Here is an 18328-nt window from a genome sequence, read left to right as displayed (position 1 = left end):
ATGAAACAAAGTAAGCCTTAACCCTGCCTTTGCCAACTGCTTCTTGACTCTCTCAGGCAGAAGTTTTAAGACTTTTTGATTCTTGTACATCAAACTTCTAAAAAGCTTCCTGTATTAATCAGGATTGCTAAAATTGGTTTTTCTTACTGTGGCTCAAAGGAATCTAACCCCATCTTTCAGGACAAGAGCTGTGTGACAAGAGAATCAATGAGAAATGTTAAGTGACTGCTCTCCAGAAATTGGTATAGTAGCATTTCCAGTCAAACATGTATACTTCAGATTAGGCTTTGAGGTGGAAGATGGACCGTAAAGCATAAGACTAAAATCACTTAAAATTATACCCTAAGTACTGCTAGTTACATTTTCATAATTGTAGTCTTATCAGATTTGAGTTGTCCTGAGGCTGCTTATTAGTATTTTGTATGTATGCTTGCTGCTCCCTAATAATCTTGAACCTTAAACATGGTCTTGCTTTCAAAGCATTTTTTTGTAGCATTTGGTAAACTCGAAAATAAAAAAAGCAAGACCTTCTCAGGGTTTTGGAAAGTTTGTTTTTTAACTTATATTTTATTAATCTGGCACTATTTATTCATTTTTAGAAATGTCTCTGAATGCAACAGTTCACTGAAATTATTGTGAGAGCTGGGCCTCAGTATGAGAAGGCTGAAATGATTGTGTTGAGTTTAAAATGCCTTTATCAGAACTCAGTATTCTCCTGGATTATGAACAGAATAAATTATACAAGTATTTTTTGTAATATCACTTCAAACAGCTTATTAGGAATTGCACTAAGAAATAACTTGATTTTTAAAAAAAAATTTTAACAATTCAATTTTCACAAACATAGTGTGGTCCCTATATTTACTAACTTTATTTATCCAGTCCTTAACATGTTTTCATACCTGAGTGTTCCTACCTACAATAACCGGTTTCTCAGCCACATGGAGCTTTATGTAGACTGGGGCATGAGGATTGCAGCCTTAGCCAACAGAATGTTTGATTTCTTTGCTGACGTCTGAGGGTTGAGTAGTAGGTACTTTGCTTTTACCAGCCATTTGATTTGTTGCCTGAAGACAGAGTGCAGTATTACAGGGAGGACTTGTACCTCGCCTTATCAATGTTTAGACTTAAAAAGGTAATTAATCTTATTTCTTGAAAGTGTTAAGGAATTCAAAATCACTGGCCTACTGCTTCTATATAGTCTTTCTTCAGAGCTTTCTGCTTGGCGTATAGCAGAAAACTCATTGGCTGTACTGGTGCATGTTGTTTATGGAAACCCTCAGGAATGTATACCTGGTTTAAAACAATATGAATTTGCTGTAAAAGTTGAGTTTTTCTTAACATTACTATATTTTTGAATTATTGAAGAAGGAGTTTGAGAAATTTATACCATAGCAATCAGCTCGTTAGCTGTGTCCTATAAAACTTGCTGAAGTTCAGCAGTCCCTTGTTTTTATTCATTGAGAAATTTGCCTCATTCATTTACTAAAATGGAGAATTATTCTTAGGGCTACATTATGGCCTATGGAGTTTGGCCCATAGTAAGTACAGAGAAAGCAGTGACTGCCATAGGTTATAGAATCATTTGCAAACATGATATAAAAATGTAGCGGTTCTGTCACTGTTTATTTATTTTTTGCACATTCTGGAACTTGCTGGAAACAGTAACATAATTTTAAGTTTTACTGAATTACTCCTGTTTATTGTTTACTCTATAATACTGCTGTATTAATCTTTCATTATTTATTAATTTTACCCTTAATTACTATTTACTCTTTAATCTTACTGAATGTGTGGTTGGTTTCATGATTGACAGCTTAAGTACACAAAGAATATTTTAAATTAACTTCGAAGAATCTAAATTATAACATTATTCGGTAACGCTTAAGAAAGCATTCTTGTTTTGTGACGTGTACTCAGATGTTTGAGAATTATTTCCTTTGAACTGAACTATCTCCCCTACCCTCGCCAAATCTGAATTTCCTCTTATGCATTCTTTTGCATTCTGCATGATCAATTCTTAAAAACATTTCTCTATTTCTTTAGTAAGGACACTGTGGTTTAAAACCACTTATTATTTTCAGCAGTGTATATTTAGGGCAAATTGGATATGTGTGTAGGAGGAAAATGTTTGCAGTTTAGTGTGACAGGTCAGGAACTAGAATGGTTTTATTTAAAACAAAACAAAACAAAACTGAAGGGAAATGCCAAACAATACTAGTAAATCGAACTTTGGAAATAACTCCAGCATAGTAGAATTCCATAATAGCTTCAGTTGGATATTATCAGCTGATTTTTGTCTGGGATCTGTCTGATGAGCTGTTATATGACTTTAGCTGACTGCCAGTCCACAATTGTATTGTGCTGATTCTATAGTTGCAGCATTCCACAATTGTTAATGTTCTAATTCTAGAGTGTAGCCCCTCAACATAGAGTAAGTCCTAAATGACTGCATTGATTATTTCTGTTTGAACTCAGCACTCATTGGACCCAGATGACAGCATTAGTATTCATTCAGGAAATATATCAAGGACCTACTATATGCTAGATACTATTAAAGGTGATGGATTTATAAGGATAAAATGAACTTAGTTTCTTGGAGCATACTATCTAGTGGGGTAGGTAGAAAATAATCACTGAGTAGGCAGATGTCTAATATAGTTTCAAAGTATTAGATGTTGTAAAGTATTAATGAAAACTAGAAAGCTGAGTAAAGAGACAGGAATAGTGGGTAGAGAGAGGCAGGATACACTTGAGCAGGATGGTCAAGGAGGTCCCTTTTGAGGAGTGACATTTAAGTGGAAACATGATTGACAAGAAGTGAGCTAGCAGCAAGAAGGCCAGTATGACAGAAATGAAGTGAGTGAGCAAGAGAGGAGTAAGAGATAAGGCCGAAAAGGGAGGTAGAGGCCTGGCCATCGTGTAAGGACTTGTAGGTCATAGTTTAAAAATTTGGGTTTTGAGTGTGATAGGGAACTGATGGAGGATTTTAGCAGAGGAATAATGTGACCAGATTTGTGTTTTAAGATGACTCTGTAGAGAATAGACTGAGAGGGATTGGGAGTGGACATAGTGACACTTGGAGGGTAATTTGGCAAGATGATGATGGCTTAATTTAGATTGGCTGGAGTTAGATTAAAGTGGTTAGATTTTTGAACTGATGTGATGGATAATTAAATATGGTGAGTGTGGAAAAATAAAAGAATCAAGGATATCTTTGTTACTTTGGTGTGCTGATAAACACTGTTATATTATCAATAACAGTAATATAGCTATCATATTAATAATAGCTGTCTGGGAGTAAGTGCTCACTATGTACCAGACCTTGAGTTTTGCATTTTTTTTGTAGTTTTTCATTTAGTTCTCACAACAGCCTCTTAAATATAGTTGTGCTCATTTTACAGATGAAGAAATTAAAGCTTAGGTGTGATTTGCCCGGGTCCACACACCAAGGAGGTTATTCAACTACAGAGCTTTCCTGACTTTAAAGCACATGCTCAGTTTATTTAGTAATTCAAAACTACTTGCCAAGTATTCTTCTATGAGTTAAATTTATGGAGGTTTACAAAGCTAAGTCACTGCTCTCATGGAGTTTAAAAATTTATATTTTGTATGTTTAAAAAAAATCTTATAACAGTGTATGCGGTTTTGTGGTCCAAGTATGTAGGAGGACAATGCTTGCCTGAATGTTGGATTTTTGGTAGCCTTAATCTTCTGGAATGTAGCTTTGATCTTGCAGGTAAGCCTGTGCTAAGTAAAGCCTTTTCATTACTCAGTAAGGCTAGGTCCATAGGCTCTTTTTCTTCTGTTGTGTTTCTTTACACACAAACTTGATTATCTCTTTTTCTCAAACCAGGTTGTCATGAGCACATGCTGAGGAGTAAGGAAGTTAATAGAGGTAAATAAAGTGATAGAAGTGGCACTGGCAGAGTACAAGAACTGGGAGACAAAACTCTATGTTACATTTATTACATTAATTGTTTTTGAAACTTTCCACTAAATATTGGAGAAAGTTAAATGCCTACTCTTTTAAACCTGCAAGTTCTTCGAAGTCATGTTTTATCTAAATCTTTGGTTCTTGAATTTTACTTCATAATAGGTGTATTATAAAAATATTTAAAAATATTAGTTACCTTATTAACCTCCCTCACTAAGAAGTCTTGAGTAAAATTGTTGGAAATAACAAATGATTCCAAAATCTGTATTTATGTTGTCAGTAACCAGAGGTTACTCATTATAGTAATTTATAAATTATTAAGAAAAGGTTGCTTGGTATAGTCTAATTGGAAAGCTGGGAAAGCAATATTCTATATTAGAAAATTTTAATACATGTTACATTTTTATGGCACTAGGATCATAGTAAGATTTTAGAGCTAGAAGGATCATTATAGATCATCTCATCCAACTCCATGTTTTGCAGAGAAGGTAACTTGAGGTCCAAAAAGGTAGTGACTTATTTATGGTCACGTTTGTAGTTGCAGAGCTGGGATTTAAACTTAGGTAAGGCAAATTATGTAACTTTTTTGAGTCTTATTGTTAATTGAGATTAACATCTGCTTCAGAGTTATGTGGATTAAATAAAATGGCATATAAACACCTATAAGCGCAGGGCCTACCTCATGGTAGATGCCTAAAAGATGGCTGGTTTTCTTTTTCTTTACCTGTCAAGTCTGTCCTTTTTCTGTTATGTCTCATTTTATTTTCTGGAAACTTTATGCCTCTAGTCCTAGTGATAGATGTGTTCCAGAGAAGCAATTGAATAAGAAAACTTCTAGTATCATATCCCCTGCCTGCTCATCAGGATACAGCATTGTAAGGATTTTCCCTTGAGATTTGTTAGAGAAAGAACAGAGCTGTAAGGACTTAAGAAGACCCATGTTGCTTGCATGATTTGTCATGGGTGGGTGTTGTATGAACAATGGCAATACCTGAGAAGCTTGAAGTTAAATATATTACCTGAATTTTGATTGTATAATTTAAGAATATGCACACTAGGCCGATTTAAGGATATTTCTGTTTGTTTCTATCTCCACTCCCACCCCCTCATGGTAACTGTAGTTCATATTTTTCCATGAGGAACTGTCAACCTTTTATTTCCTTTTGCAAAACTATTCTGTTTTAATGACATCGACCCCATCCTTAGCTCTAGGGGAGAGCCTGATTAGCTTAAACCATTCAGTAAAGCCCAGCTACTTAGACATAATGATCTGGTCACAGTGACTCACTAAAGGCCAGTAAGATGTAGAATCATGTTTGGGGCTTCCTTACTCCAAATAGCTTCCCTGAGAAATGCTGTTTACCTCCTAGACTTAAATGAGGATGCATGTAGTTCTCAGAATGTTTGTAGTCACTCATGTTGTGATTTGGGAGTGTGGGAGGTCGAAGCAAATACCAAGGTAGGTGGAGGAGAAAATGAAACCTGATCTTTAGTGACATCATTGAGACATTAGACCAAGCCTTCTTGAAGCCATTCTTCTATCTTTGGTCTTGTCAGTTGAATGAATCAGTAAATTATTTTTATTTATGCAATTGAAGTGGATATTATGTTACTTGTAACCCCAGAACTTAAATAATAGCACCCAGCTTACTCCTAAACCACCTATACTTCAAATGCGCAGCAAGCTAGACCAAGGAACATCAGTTCAAAGAGCATGCTGTCAGGTGAATTACATTTGTCAGCAAGCATTGATTGAACTGCTTGTTTATTCATTTATTTAGTACATATTTGACCTCTTGCTCTGTGCCAAATTCCAAGCAAGGTGAGGGAGCTGAAGATTGGTTCCTGCCCTCAAAGAACTTAATTTAGAGGAGGCAAACTCATGGATCTTTGCTGGATTTATTAACCAGCCCCAGTCGGTTATATGCATCACCATTGCCTTCAAATCAGTTCTGGCTTACTCTTTGGTTCTGATATTATCATAATGTCATTACTATAGTGTATTTTTATACTTGAGACCTACATCAAGTCCAGATTATTTCTGACCAAATTATGACAGTAAACGGGTAAGTTCAGATAACTCTGTGGCAGCATAGTAAAAATAAATTGGAATCCTTCCCAAGGCAAATTGTAGTTGGCTCTTTTCTGATTGAGATGGAGAAGCATTTGCAAGGTTGGTCACTAAGTACCAGCCTCCTTTAGTCTGCTGTATTTTGTGAATGGTTGAGACCATGTCTGGAACTACTGATGCTATGGTCTCTACAACTTTATTTAAGCCTTGAGAGTCTACTGTTAGCCAGCCATCTGCTTTTTTCACAGGCCACACAGGGCTGTTTACAGCAAATTCATTGGTACCAGCACTCCAACTTCTAGCACAGGGGTTCCCAACCCCCAGGCTGTGGACCAGTACCAGTCGGTGGCCTGTTAGGAACGGGGCTGCACAGCAGGATGAGTGGTGGGCTAGCCAGCAAAGCTTCATCTGTATTTGCAACCACTCCCCAGCGTTAGCATCACTGCCTTAGTTCCACCTCAGATCATCAGGAATTAGATTCTCATAGAAGCACTGGTCCCTGGCGCCAGAAAGGCTATTTAGCATGTCATTAATTAACATGGTAATCTCTTTTTGTCCGCCAGGTATTCTCTGTTACTTTAAGTTAACCACCTCTGTGGACTTCGGCAATTCTAATGGTTTCCATTTAGCATGCCCAATTAAAACTGACCCGAGGGTGGACTTACATGACTTCTGTTATATTTTTATTAGATTGGGGAAACAATCCCCAGTCAGACATAATATCCATCCCAGTAATACATTCGGATAGAGGAGACGTGACCACCTCACACAAAATCTGTTCAAAACCCTCAATTTTTCTACAAACTTTTAATTCCATCAATCCTTAAATTTCTAACTGCAGCCTCTTTACATTACTAGTGTAACTTCAGCAACAGGTTTCGGTTTTACAGTGCATTGGGTTCCTGTATCATGGAGTTCCAGAAAAGTTTCTTCTCCTACCCATCGCCGTTTTACCCACATATGTGCATATGGCCTTGGGTTCCGATCTGGAGGTGAGGACAGAAGACTGTGGCCTTGATTAATCTTCCTAACCATCACCCCAGGGAATTCCTGGTCAGATTCCTCATCTTACTGGAGTAAATAGAGTGGACTCATTTGGGGCCCTTTAATGTTGGGGGATCAACAGGGGCTCCCATTGGTTCACTCAGTCTCTGGTAGTGCTTCATCAGCACCTTTGTTTCAGCTCCATCAGTGTCCACTTTATTCATCCTATTTTTCAGTAACCATCTGAAGATTTCCCCTCTGCTCAGTCTGTCAGTGTTTTTGAGCTTGAAATCTATTCTTTTTTTTTTTTTAAGGGAGATTAGAAAGTATTAGATACCAAACTGAGATCTTTTCCTTATCATAATATTTGATTGATTTAGTGTTATTTATGTTTTGTTCACAAATCCCCTAAAGTCATTTTGTAGGGCTCATTCCTTGGAGATACCCTGTGCTGCTAGACTGTTCAGGTTGTTCAACCAGCTAGAATATCTCAGCACAAGTCTGACCACTCCTTCTACAAGGAAGAATGTACTTGAAGGGGTATAGAACCATATAAAACTTAAAAAAAATGTGAGCTGTTTCCTTCTCATCTCTTTCTCTCTCTCTCACTCACCCTCACCCTCTCTTTTTTTCCCTCCCTCCCTCTTTTCCTCTCTAAAGAAAAGAAAAAGCCATTATGTAGGTAAGTATTACTGGTGGTGGTTTGAGGTTGCTAGAAAGGGTCACATAATTATGGATTCTCTTCTCCGATGCATACTTGTCATTCAAGGATTTCCCTCCTTTGACCTTCAGGGGGATTTCCTTTGCTTCTTTTCAGTGATAATGCCCTATTTTCTATATTCCAAGTCTTTTTCTTGCACGATTTCTTATGCATGTGACAAATTCCTTAAGAAAGAGATCAAGAAGGGTAAAATTTTTGTAACTATGGATGTCAGAAAATATATTCCTACTCCGTTTATTGATAGTTTTATTGATTATTCTAAATTGGAGATAATTTTCCTTCAGAATTTAGAAGGCTTTTTTCCATTCTAGCTTTCAATGTTGAGAAATTTGAAGCCATTTTGATTCCTGGTCCTTTGTATTTTTTTCTCTAGAAGTGTATATAATCTAGTTCTCTATTGTTATAAAATTTAATGTGCTAGGTGTTTGAGGAGCTCTGTTTTGATAACTCCAGTTAATCTGATAGCTCAAGTCATCCAGTTAAGCTTTTTCCTCTGTGTTTTGGTCTTTATCACTCATGTTAGGGGCTTTCCTCAAAAGTCTGGTAATCTTTGGCAGTCTGCTTATTTTTAAAAGGATAGGATTAAACAGCTGATTGGGATCTTTGCTTGGATTAGGTTTTTCTTTGAGCTTCATTTTAAGGTAGGGGAACTCATGTCAGCTTCTTCAAGCCTGGTTGCCCAGCTATGGAAAGGCTGTTGGTCTCTGCATTCAAGCATTCAATTAACATAGTTTTCAGAATGGCATCCATGTTCTGAACTGTACCCTAGTCTAGAGGCCTTCTATTTTAACTTTCTGGGAATAAAATATATTGGGCTTTATTGGAAGTGTTTCAGAGAGATCTTAGCTACTAGGCTGTTGAGTTATACTTTTCTTTGAAGGAGTATAAAAAACAAAATAATCTTACTCACTATGTAACCTGCAGTTAGAAAGCTGATCCGATGTGAAATTCTTTTAAAAGTTACACCCACTGGTGTTGCCTTTATCAACCTGTATCTTTACTCTTTCTAAACTTTTAGAACCCTTTGTTACTTCTAAGAAGTTGAAGTAGCACCAACCCGCCTTTTCCGGGTTATCCCTCCCTACCCCCCCCAAAAAAAATCGGAGAAAATAGATAGTGACACATTGCTTCAGAAAATAAGCTTATCTTAAAAACAAAAATTCACCTAGGCCAACTTAAAAATATTAAAAACATGATAGTAGCAGTACTCATACATAATTCTTACCTTTTGACCCAGTAATCACCTGCCTAGGTTGTTAAGCAAAATACCTATATTCTTGAAGTTTATTTCAGGTTCTCTGTTAGGACAAATGAGGTACACCATTGTTTTGTAAGGCGTGTTCTGATTTCAGAGATTTTAAAATTTGAAAAAATGTGTAACTTAAAAACAGGTAAGAATAAATTACACCCAACATAGGAGTATTAGGCAAATAATTATCAAATATTTAAAATTAAATTGGAAACATAATGTAGCATAGAACTTGACTCAAGAATGTGATTGTGCATACAGATGGACTAGGATTAAGGCAGCAGCTAACTCCAGAGACACCATGATCAAATAGCGAAAGGTCCATAACTCAGCTAACGGGACTACCCGCTTCATGTAAATTAGGAATCCCCTTCCTCCAGGCTGACGGTGTCTGTTGTGTTCCAAGTACGTGGCTTAGTCAATGAAGCATGGGCTGAATTTCTACCCTGTCTCATTTCCTATGTTGGATGTCCTATTGTAAGGCAAAAACTATAACAATGTCATTTCTAATATTACAGTACTAAGTGCCTTACAAATATTAATTGAACAATTTTCATAAGTCAATGAAGTATTATCCCTTTTATTTTTACAGTTAATTCTTCAGCCCAGACATCTTCTGAACTCCTCCATAATTATATATCTATTTATGTATTTTATTTGCAATATAGTAGCTGGAGCAGTCTTTTTAAGACCTAAGGCATATTGTGTCTCTTCTGCTCAAAACCTTTCCAAGGCTTTGGCTTCTTGTTTCACTCAGTAAGAGGCAAAGTCCTTACCGTGAGTGACCTACAAGGCAGTATGTTATTTGCATTGTCCCTCCTCTCCCCAACTGTACTCTCACTTCACTGAACTTTATGATCTCTTTGCTACTCCTTGTACACAGTACACTCCTGCGTTAGGGTTTTTGCTGGCTGTTTTCCCAGCTATTTGCAAGTCAAAATCTCTGACTTCCAAGTGTTGGCTCAACCCAAGCATCTAGAACAGTTCCTGGTGCATAGTAGGTACTCAGTAATTTCTATTGCATGAGTGATTGAGTGAGAAAATTGTCGTGGGGGAAGTTAAGCAATTATGCAGAAGACCAACAGCTAATAAAAGGTGGGGGTAGATTTTGAACTGATATCCATCCATGTATTGTTCTAATATTAGAAGATGATATTAAAAAAAAGTGTTAGGATGAGTAAGGTTATGGGTAACTTTTTTGCTTTATCCTTCTCCCCATATTTAATTCTTATTATGTAATACTTTAAATAAAAGTATAATTTTTAAAAAGTTACCAGAGTGGAAGGAAAGAGCCAGCTATGAGGAAGCTAGAGCAGGCAGCCACAAGGTTGAAATCTGGTACTTCATCTAAGCATTAGCTTGTCCCACAAATACACTGATCTTATCTACCTTAAGAATAAAGAATGGTGGTGTGATAAAACCTTGGTAAAACTTGCAACTGCTTTTCACCTTAGATGTTCTGTCAGTAATCTAAGTTCTCTATCTTTTTATGTAACCTTGGACAATTTCATTTAACCTTTTTGCTCCTCTGTTTCCTAATCTCCAAAATCAGAATAATAGTCTTTCTCATAGAGTTGTTGGGAAGATTAAATGAGATACTGTATGTAAAGAACTGAACCATTACGTACATACTAAAATGTGAAGGACTCAATATCATTATTGTTGCTGCTTGGTACAGAATTTTAAGAAATTTATTTTTTGGTGGACATACCTTGTTGTCTAGTGAGTTTTGGCAGGTGTCAAAATAGAGAGCAAACCACTATTGTTATTGTTTAGATAGCCAAGCAGTCTTTGTTAAATATTTGTGTTTTTTAATGGATGCTGCTTATAATTTTATATTACATCTTAAAAATAGCCATTTTCTTAATTTACATAAATTTGAATAGTTAATATATTGTGGCTCTTACACCTGCCATTCCATTGGTTTTGAAGTCTTGGTCGAATAATTCCTGTGGGTCAGGCGTCATGCTATGTTCTGGGAGAACAAAGAAGGCATGTAGACCATCTTCAAGGAACAGGCAGGGAGGCAGACAGACATGTACATAAATAATTACAGTACAAGTGCTGTTAATATATATGAATAATATAAATATGAAAAAGAGGAGGGAGTAATAAATTATGAATAGGGAGCAAAGAGGGGAGGCTTTATGAGGGAGAATTTCAGGTGCTTTAACTGAAAAACATCACAGAGGACCTAAAGCCTCAATAGAAGCATACAGAATTCTGCTGAGGGCCTGCCTTCAAATAAAGACTTCCTTCCACAAACGCACTTTGTACCTTTTAAGGTTTTTGTACTGTACAAAGACTTGCTCTCTCAAACCATTTAGAAGAGCAAGGAAAAAAAGTTGTAAGACAAATGCGTACTACAATCTTTGTTGTGTATATTTTGGAGAAAGATTTAAATTGGGGAGGGAATCTGCATTAAGTTCATTGAAATAGAGTTAACACCACACTCTGATCTGGTATTTTATTTGAAAGCAGAAGAGAACATCATCTTAGCAGGCAGGAAATGGAGGCCCTATAGTAACAAAGATCATTATAAGAAGCAGTAAATGAGAAAAGTAGAGGAAGAGCTATTTAGAGAGAGGTAAAAGAAGTCAACATAGGGCAAAAATAATTTGGTAAATGAGACAGTATAATGTGAGAACCACGGGTAGATAAGTTCCATGCCTTAAAAATTTCATATGAAGTTAATGGACCATGTAACCTAAGAGAATGGTATCAGGTTACTGTCTCTGTCATTAGAGATCTTCACAGTAAATTTGAATGATAAATAAAGTCACAAAATAACTAATGGTACCTCAGAAAAGAATGAAAACTTAATATACAGAGTTTTTTTGAGCCCACTAGCAATGAAATACATGAAACTGAAAGAATTACATGAAGTAGGGGAAATGACTTTTTAAATGTAATGTAAGGTGGAATTAGCACATATTGAGAGTTCATTGGTAGAACTAATAAAGACACTTTAAGACTAGATGGATCCTTAAAAAAAAAAAAAGATCATTCAAGCACAGGAAGATGTATATTGTGTAGATAAATGCCTTTGGAAATCTATGCAAGCTCTCCTAGGGAGTCTGGGCTTTAGAATTATATACAGTAGCTTTCAAACTTAGTGATGATCCACACTAGGAAATACATTTTATTATGTGTATGTACCTGAATCAAAGATTTCTCAAAATAGTACTTACCTGTACTATGTGAGATACATTCTATTCTTATTTTTAAGAAAGCTGGCCATGATTCACTAAAATGGTTTCCTGACCAGTAATGAAATGGGTCATACCCCATAGTTTGAAAAAGTGCTGAGTTGTACTCTAGGAAAAAAGACCTGAGTTTTTTAAGTCTTCCCTGAAAAAACTGTTCATTATAAAGAAGAAGGTACCTACTCTGTCTTTGTTTGAAACCCTATTGGGTGCTATTTTAGTTATACCACAAAAAAGGCCCAAAGAAGGCAACTGAAATGGATCTCAAGATAGAGTCTATCAGATTGTTCAGGGGCTTGGCCTCTGACTCTTCAGTCCCCTGCTGCATAATTCAGGGCTGTGTGTCTTTCTACTATAGTTATTTGTTTTCGGCTAAGCTCAGCACTATTTAAAATTTATAAAACCGTCTTTTAACTTAGATATAGAAACTTGATAGATCTCTATATTTCTAAAAAGGAATATTCATGTAGAGAATAAATGAGGTTATTTTCATTTATGAACTATGATAGTAAAGATGGACATTTTGGTATAGAAAAATAAAGCTTTGGAAAGAGTTTAGAGTGTGTGACTAAAGTGAACAACATGTCTTCCAACTCCGGTATGGCAGGATGAAGCATGAAGCCAATAAAAGGCAAACTTTTTGATGAAACTATGGAATCTATGGAACCTCCCTCCCTCAGAAATAATGTTGGCTAGAAGTAATAAATTCAGAGAAATTTAGATGAACTCATGATTTACAAATATAGAGTGGGTGACTACAAAAAGCTGAGAAAGCTAGCAGTTAATGAGTCAGATATCCATACCCTAGTCTTTCAGAGACGGACTTTGTGGTTAGGCCCATTGTGGCAATTCTTTAGTGTAGCCAAAGTAGGAAAAGCAGAGTAGGATAGGATCTAGGTTTTTTGATTTCTGAGGTGTTCTTTGATGCTAGGGATGGGGTGGGTAGGGGAAGGTGTCTGGAGTGCAGAAGGAAGCAGCTTGGAACCTGAATTCTAGAATAGGCTAGAATAATTCATATGAAATAAATAGTAGGCTTCCTAAATAATTTATAGGAATATAGCTATCACAATACATGAAATTATGAATATGCCATGTCTGTTCTTCTAAAAGGTAAATGTTTAGTCTGTAGAATACAAATTCTCAGACTATTTCACCAAATTAAGTGTTTAAGATCAGTGAATTTTATAATAATAAAGCTACTATTTTGTATATGTGAACAGTTACTTAAAAAAGGATTTTTTTTTATCATTGCACTTTTACAGTTGGATTCCATATAAACTTTTCATTAGTAGAGTTATCTTCAGATGGCATATTTAACAATCCTCTTTTGAAAACATACCTTTATGTAAGGGTTGAATACCAAGAACTATGAACATTTCATGAACATTTTAAATTTATTTTTTTTCTTAATGTTTGGTTTACTTTTGATACTATACAACATGTAAAGTCTTTTAAAGTATTTTAAAATGTATTGGTGACAGATGACATTAGCTCCATTCTTACATTATGGAAATAATTTACAGTTTAAGCAGTGATGTCCAATAGTTTTTCTGCTTAAATATGAAAGTTTAAAATACTCGCTATTTAAAGCTTACAAGTTTCTTTTTAAAAAAGTTGGCTCAGGGAAAACAAAATAGGGTTTTTCATAACTTTAGATAATTTTTCTAGACAAAAAAGTCTAGATATATATTCTTTAAATTAAACCTTTAGCTTGTTTTTGTAAACCAGTTTTGCTTTAAATTGTTCTAGTTTAGTTCCATGGCTTTGGCTCTCAAGTAGTTCACAGTTTATTGATATTAACAAACAATGGTGCAGTAAAAATATTCCTGTGTATTTTTGTAGTGCTGGGTTTTTTTTTTTTTTTATAATCTCCTTGAAGGCTAGTCTGTCAAATGGTATGTGAATGTAAGTCTTTAAATAGTTAATAGGCACTATTAAATTGTTAGACTGTTGTGGTTTATACTTCTACTAGCAAGTATAATGAGAGGTAGATTTCCTCAAGTGCTTGTGATAGGTGTTTTCAATCTTTTACTTTTTCTAAGTTTGATGTTAAAAATAGTGTTTTATTTTGAAAATTTGCATCTCAAATATATATATACATGTTTGTGGACTTTGTGTTTCTCTTCTATGAATTTAATTCCTTGTTTTTTTCCTGTGGCATTTTTCATGTTATTAATTTTCAGGAGTTCTTTGTATATTAGGAATAGCAATCCTTTAAAGGGAGATATGTATATCTTTTTAAATGATTAATTTTTTCCAACATAGTGAATTTCTCCATTCATAAGATAATTTATTTCTTTTGAAACTTTCCTTTAGAACTTTGAAAGATCTTTCACATTCAGAAGCTGATTTCTACTTTGGACTGTCTAGTTGCAGTATGTCTCTAAGTGTATATATTTTTTGACTTGGAGCATAACAGATTAGAGGGAGAGATCACAATACGAGAGTTAGATTTACATTTATGTTACATCTCCATTTACTTTTTTTTTTGTTTTTACATTTACATTTAAGAGTAGTTTAAATGGGGCTTCTGAGTGTCTCCATTTAAGATTGAAGTATGTTGCTGTTGTATGGTTTTTGGAAGATAGTGTCTTTCTTGTTTTCTGATATGTACCCTTGATTAAAGAATACCCTAGCATAGAGCTTCCTATGTGATAAACAGGTTAGAGGTGTACTCATCAGCCCCGGGACAACTGGTAGGGTCCTTGGCCTTCCTGGGCTTGTCTGTTTACCTCAGCATGCCTTACAAATATCATTTTGTTGATGTGAAAAAGATTGGAAAGCACTGACTTAGCATATTGCTTAGCCTGTAAGTGGTCTCGATGTAGCATAGAAAAAAAATTATGAATTATAAATAATCTAAAACTTGAGAATTAACGTAGGTTTGCTTTTGTTACTTTTTAACAGTTACTGCAGTATGCTCTCTACTAAGCACCAACACTTACTTTTTAAATGCCTATAAGACTTAGAATTCATTATAAAATAACAACGTTTTTGGATTTAAGCTGCATTCAAGTTTTATGAGGGGTTCTTTAGCCAATAGGTTATATAATATAGTCTTCCCTCACAGTTAAATACAGAATTTACTTTATTGTAGTTTGTCTTTTGCTGAATGGCAGATATTTTTTAAAGGTGTACTACCAAATGGAGATTCAATTCATATTTACTAGGTCTTTTCTATTACAAGAATTATAGTTTTGCAGCATTATTCTGGTTGCTAACTTAATTCATTTCATAAATATTTATATGTTTTCATGTTCTGGGTACTGTATTTAGGACTAAAAATACAGCAGTGAACAAGATTGGCAGAGCTTTGCCCTAATGAAACTGAAGGAGGGATGGGGTACTGACCAGAATCTGTAAACAGTTTAACATAATATAGTAAGAAGTGCCATGAAGAAAATAAGACAATTATTTATTTGATGGAGCTAGGAAAGCATCTCTAAAGAGATCTTTTAGGTGAAGACCTTAAGGATGGGAAAAGGCCAACTTGCTTGTTTCTGGAGGTTTCAGCCTTCTAGGTGAAGGGAATAAGAAGTTCAGAAGTCCCGAAGTATGAAGCTTGGCATGTTCAAAAAGGATTTTAACTTTTATTCTGAGTCTTAAAAGGGAGGGACACGATGAGTTGCATTTTTTAAATTGCTCTGGTTGCTTTTTATCTGTAGATCATAGGAGCCACATCATTTCAGGCTAGTGAGATGTTCAGATGAATTTTCTCTTTCATCTTTTTCTCTCATCTGGTTGTAAACTTTTTCATCTCTTCCTCTTTAGTTGCTAAAAAAGATCTAAGGAAAATAGGAGATGTAGGTGCCCCTAAAAAGTGACCTCATGGTAACTGAGGGATAGAGTTAGGAGTGCGTCAGGGCTCAGGTTTAAGCACCAGGAGTGGAGGCAGTGTATCATGGCCCTTCCACTTTGAAGGCTATGGGATCTTGTCCCACCCCTCCCCATTACAGAAATAAAATAGGCTTATAGAAGTTTATAATGTAATAGTAAAATATAAAAAGCAAGAAGAAGGTAATATATAAGAAGTAAAGATTTCTCACAATTCTGCTCAAATAATCAGTTGATACTTGTTTATTAGTCCAGATTTTCTCACCTGTGATTCTAGATCTTCTTCCTTCTTTCTAGATTAATATTGAAAAAGTTCAAGCTATACTTTTCAGTTTTGTCTTGGATAGCTTTTTCGCATTTGTGCACACACAGATCTACTTCATTTATCACATGGCTATTAACAATTCTCTATTGTTAGGTATTTGGTCTTTTTTCAATTTTTCAAGGATATGAACAATACTGTAATGAAGATGCTCATACAAATATCTTTATACACTTATACTTCTGTAGGATAAATTCCTATAGTAGAATTGAATTACTAGATCAATCTTTAAGAACATTTAAAAATATTAAGTTATTACCGTAGTCTCCAAAAAAGTTGAGAGTAAAGCCATGTTGTGATCTTGAGTAACTCTCTAAAGCTCTTTGGTTTTCTCAACTGTCACCTAAAAATAGTTAATATCTATCACCCCTTCTTGATTCAGACATGTGATGTGAGAAAGAGCTTATTTATTAGCACATAGTGGGTATTCAGACAGAAACTTTTGGTTGAAAACAAGAATTTTGAATTGAATGGTTTTTAATTCTAGGCCATTCAGCTCTGATTAAATGTATTATATATGAGAAGATAGGATTCTGGAGTCAAAGCTGCCTGTTTTGAATTCCAGCTCTGCCACTTAAAGCAGCTGTAACATGAGGATGTAATTCCTGTCTAGAGTATCACTCTAAGGATTAGGTTGGATAATATGAGTGGAGCATATGCAGTATTACTGCCTCATAATAGTAGCACCTAGTAAATGGTAGATATTGTTAATAAGACAGAAGTTTCTGAAGGAGGAAGGCTTGAAAAGGATGGGATTCCTTGTCAACTTCACCGTTTTCTAAAGGAGGAAACAAACCTCTGACTTCTGTTCTGCATGGTTGCTGATCCCCAGTCAATGCCAGTGCACACATTATGTCCTCACTGCAGAGTATCTGACTTACTATCATTGTATGACTATCTGTGGACTTCTTTTTGCCTAATTAAAACATTTGGTTATTTTTGGTTAGATGATTGTCTCTGCTTGCTTCCATTTATAAGTTTTGTTTCTTACCAAAACTGAACTCTGGTGGAAAGTTCATGAGCTTTAAATTTAAACAGATATAGAATCTGGTTATTTTACGTATCACCTTGGTATACTTGGGCAGGTAGCATGATTTTTCTGTTCCTTATTTATTTAAAAAAATAAAGGGTGCATGGAGGAAGGGATTTAAAATCTTTTGGATTCTTAAACAAATGAGATAATTTATAAAATGTCTGTTACATTCTAGAAGCACTAATTTCCTTCCTTGAAAACAAAATTATGGCTTACACTTTTAAAAATTTCTCATAGTGCTGATATGTTACTCATACTCAAGAATAGTTGCTCATACTTAATATACAATAACCAAAGAAGAGAAATTTAATTGAAAAAGTATTAAAGTAAAAGTCAGGAGACCTGGCTCATGTTTCAGGTTCGCTTTTAACTTGTGGTATAACCAACCCTTGATAAGTCTTTTGATCTTTAGTCCCCACTTTGCTAATTTTTGAGTTATCTATGAAATGTTTTATGGAAATATACTCATATAGAAGTTTTCTGATTAAATTATTTAAGCACAAGATATCGCTTATAAGAAGGCCAAATATCACTATTTTCACAGTTTATATATTGTGTTGCATTAATTGCTTCTGTTTTAGAATTATGATTATTTGTCTTTTTTACCAGGTTTTTAAGTACTGTGTAAGCTGCATCAATGGAGCACATACAGGGGGCCTGGAAGACGATCAGCAATGGTTTTGGATTCAAAGACACAGTGTTCGATGGCCCCAGCTGCATTTCCCCCACAATAGTTCAGCAGTTTGGCTATCAGCGTCGGGCGTCAGATGATGGCAAACTTATGGACTCTTCTAAGACAAGCAATACTATCCGTGTTTTCTTGCCAAACAAGCAAAGAACGGTGGTATGTGAACATTCCTCTCAGAAAATTTAGCCATTCATCCCCCTATAGAAAACATTATGGATCATATTACTTACTTTATAAACAGGCAAAATCTTCACTGTCACTCAGGGTCTTTATTAATTGGCTT

The 18328-nt window shown here is 35.3% G+C and overlaps 1 protein-coding gene across 2 annotated transcripts in view; it reads left to right on the top strand.

Moving 5' to 3' along the window:
* RAF1 (Raf-1 proto-oncogene, serine/threonine kinase) overlaps positions 1 to 18328 on the top strand; it is a 54687-nt gene that overhangs the window by 14034 nt on the left and 22325 nt on the right. The window contains exon 2 of one of the 2 annotated variants that reach the window (XM_006917635.3): positions 17967 to 18201. In XM_006917635.3, the coding sequence (XP_006917697.1) occupies positions 17995 to 18201 (207 nt within the window). In that variant the 5' untranslated portion in view covers positions 17967 to 17994. Of the gene's footprint in view, positions 1 to 17966; positions 18202 to 18328 lie in introns of those variants that run through there. The other variant, XM_025050861.1, reaches the window with a different exon arrangement.

The sequence above is a fragment of the Pteropus alecto genome, unplaced genomic scaffold, assembly GCF_000325575.1.
Source record: "Pteropus alecto unplaced genomic scaffold, ASM32557v1 scaffold75, whole genome shotgun sequence".
Taxonomy (NCBI): domain Eukaryota; kingdom Metazoa; phylum Chordata; class Mammalia; order Chiroptera; family Pteropodidae; genus Pteropus; species Pteropus alecto.
This window is presented reverse-complemented; position numbering and strand designations above follow the sequence as displayed.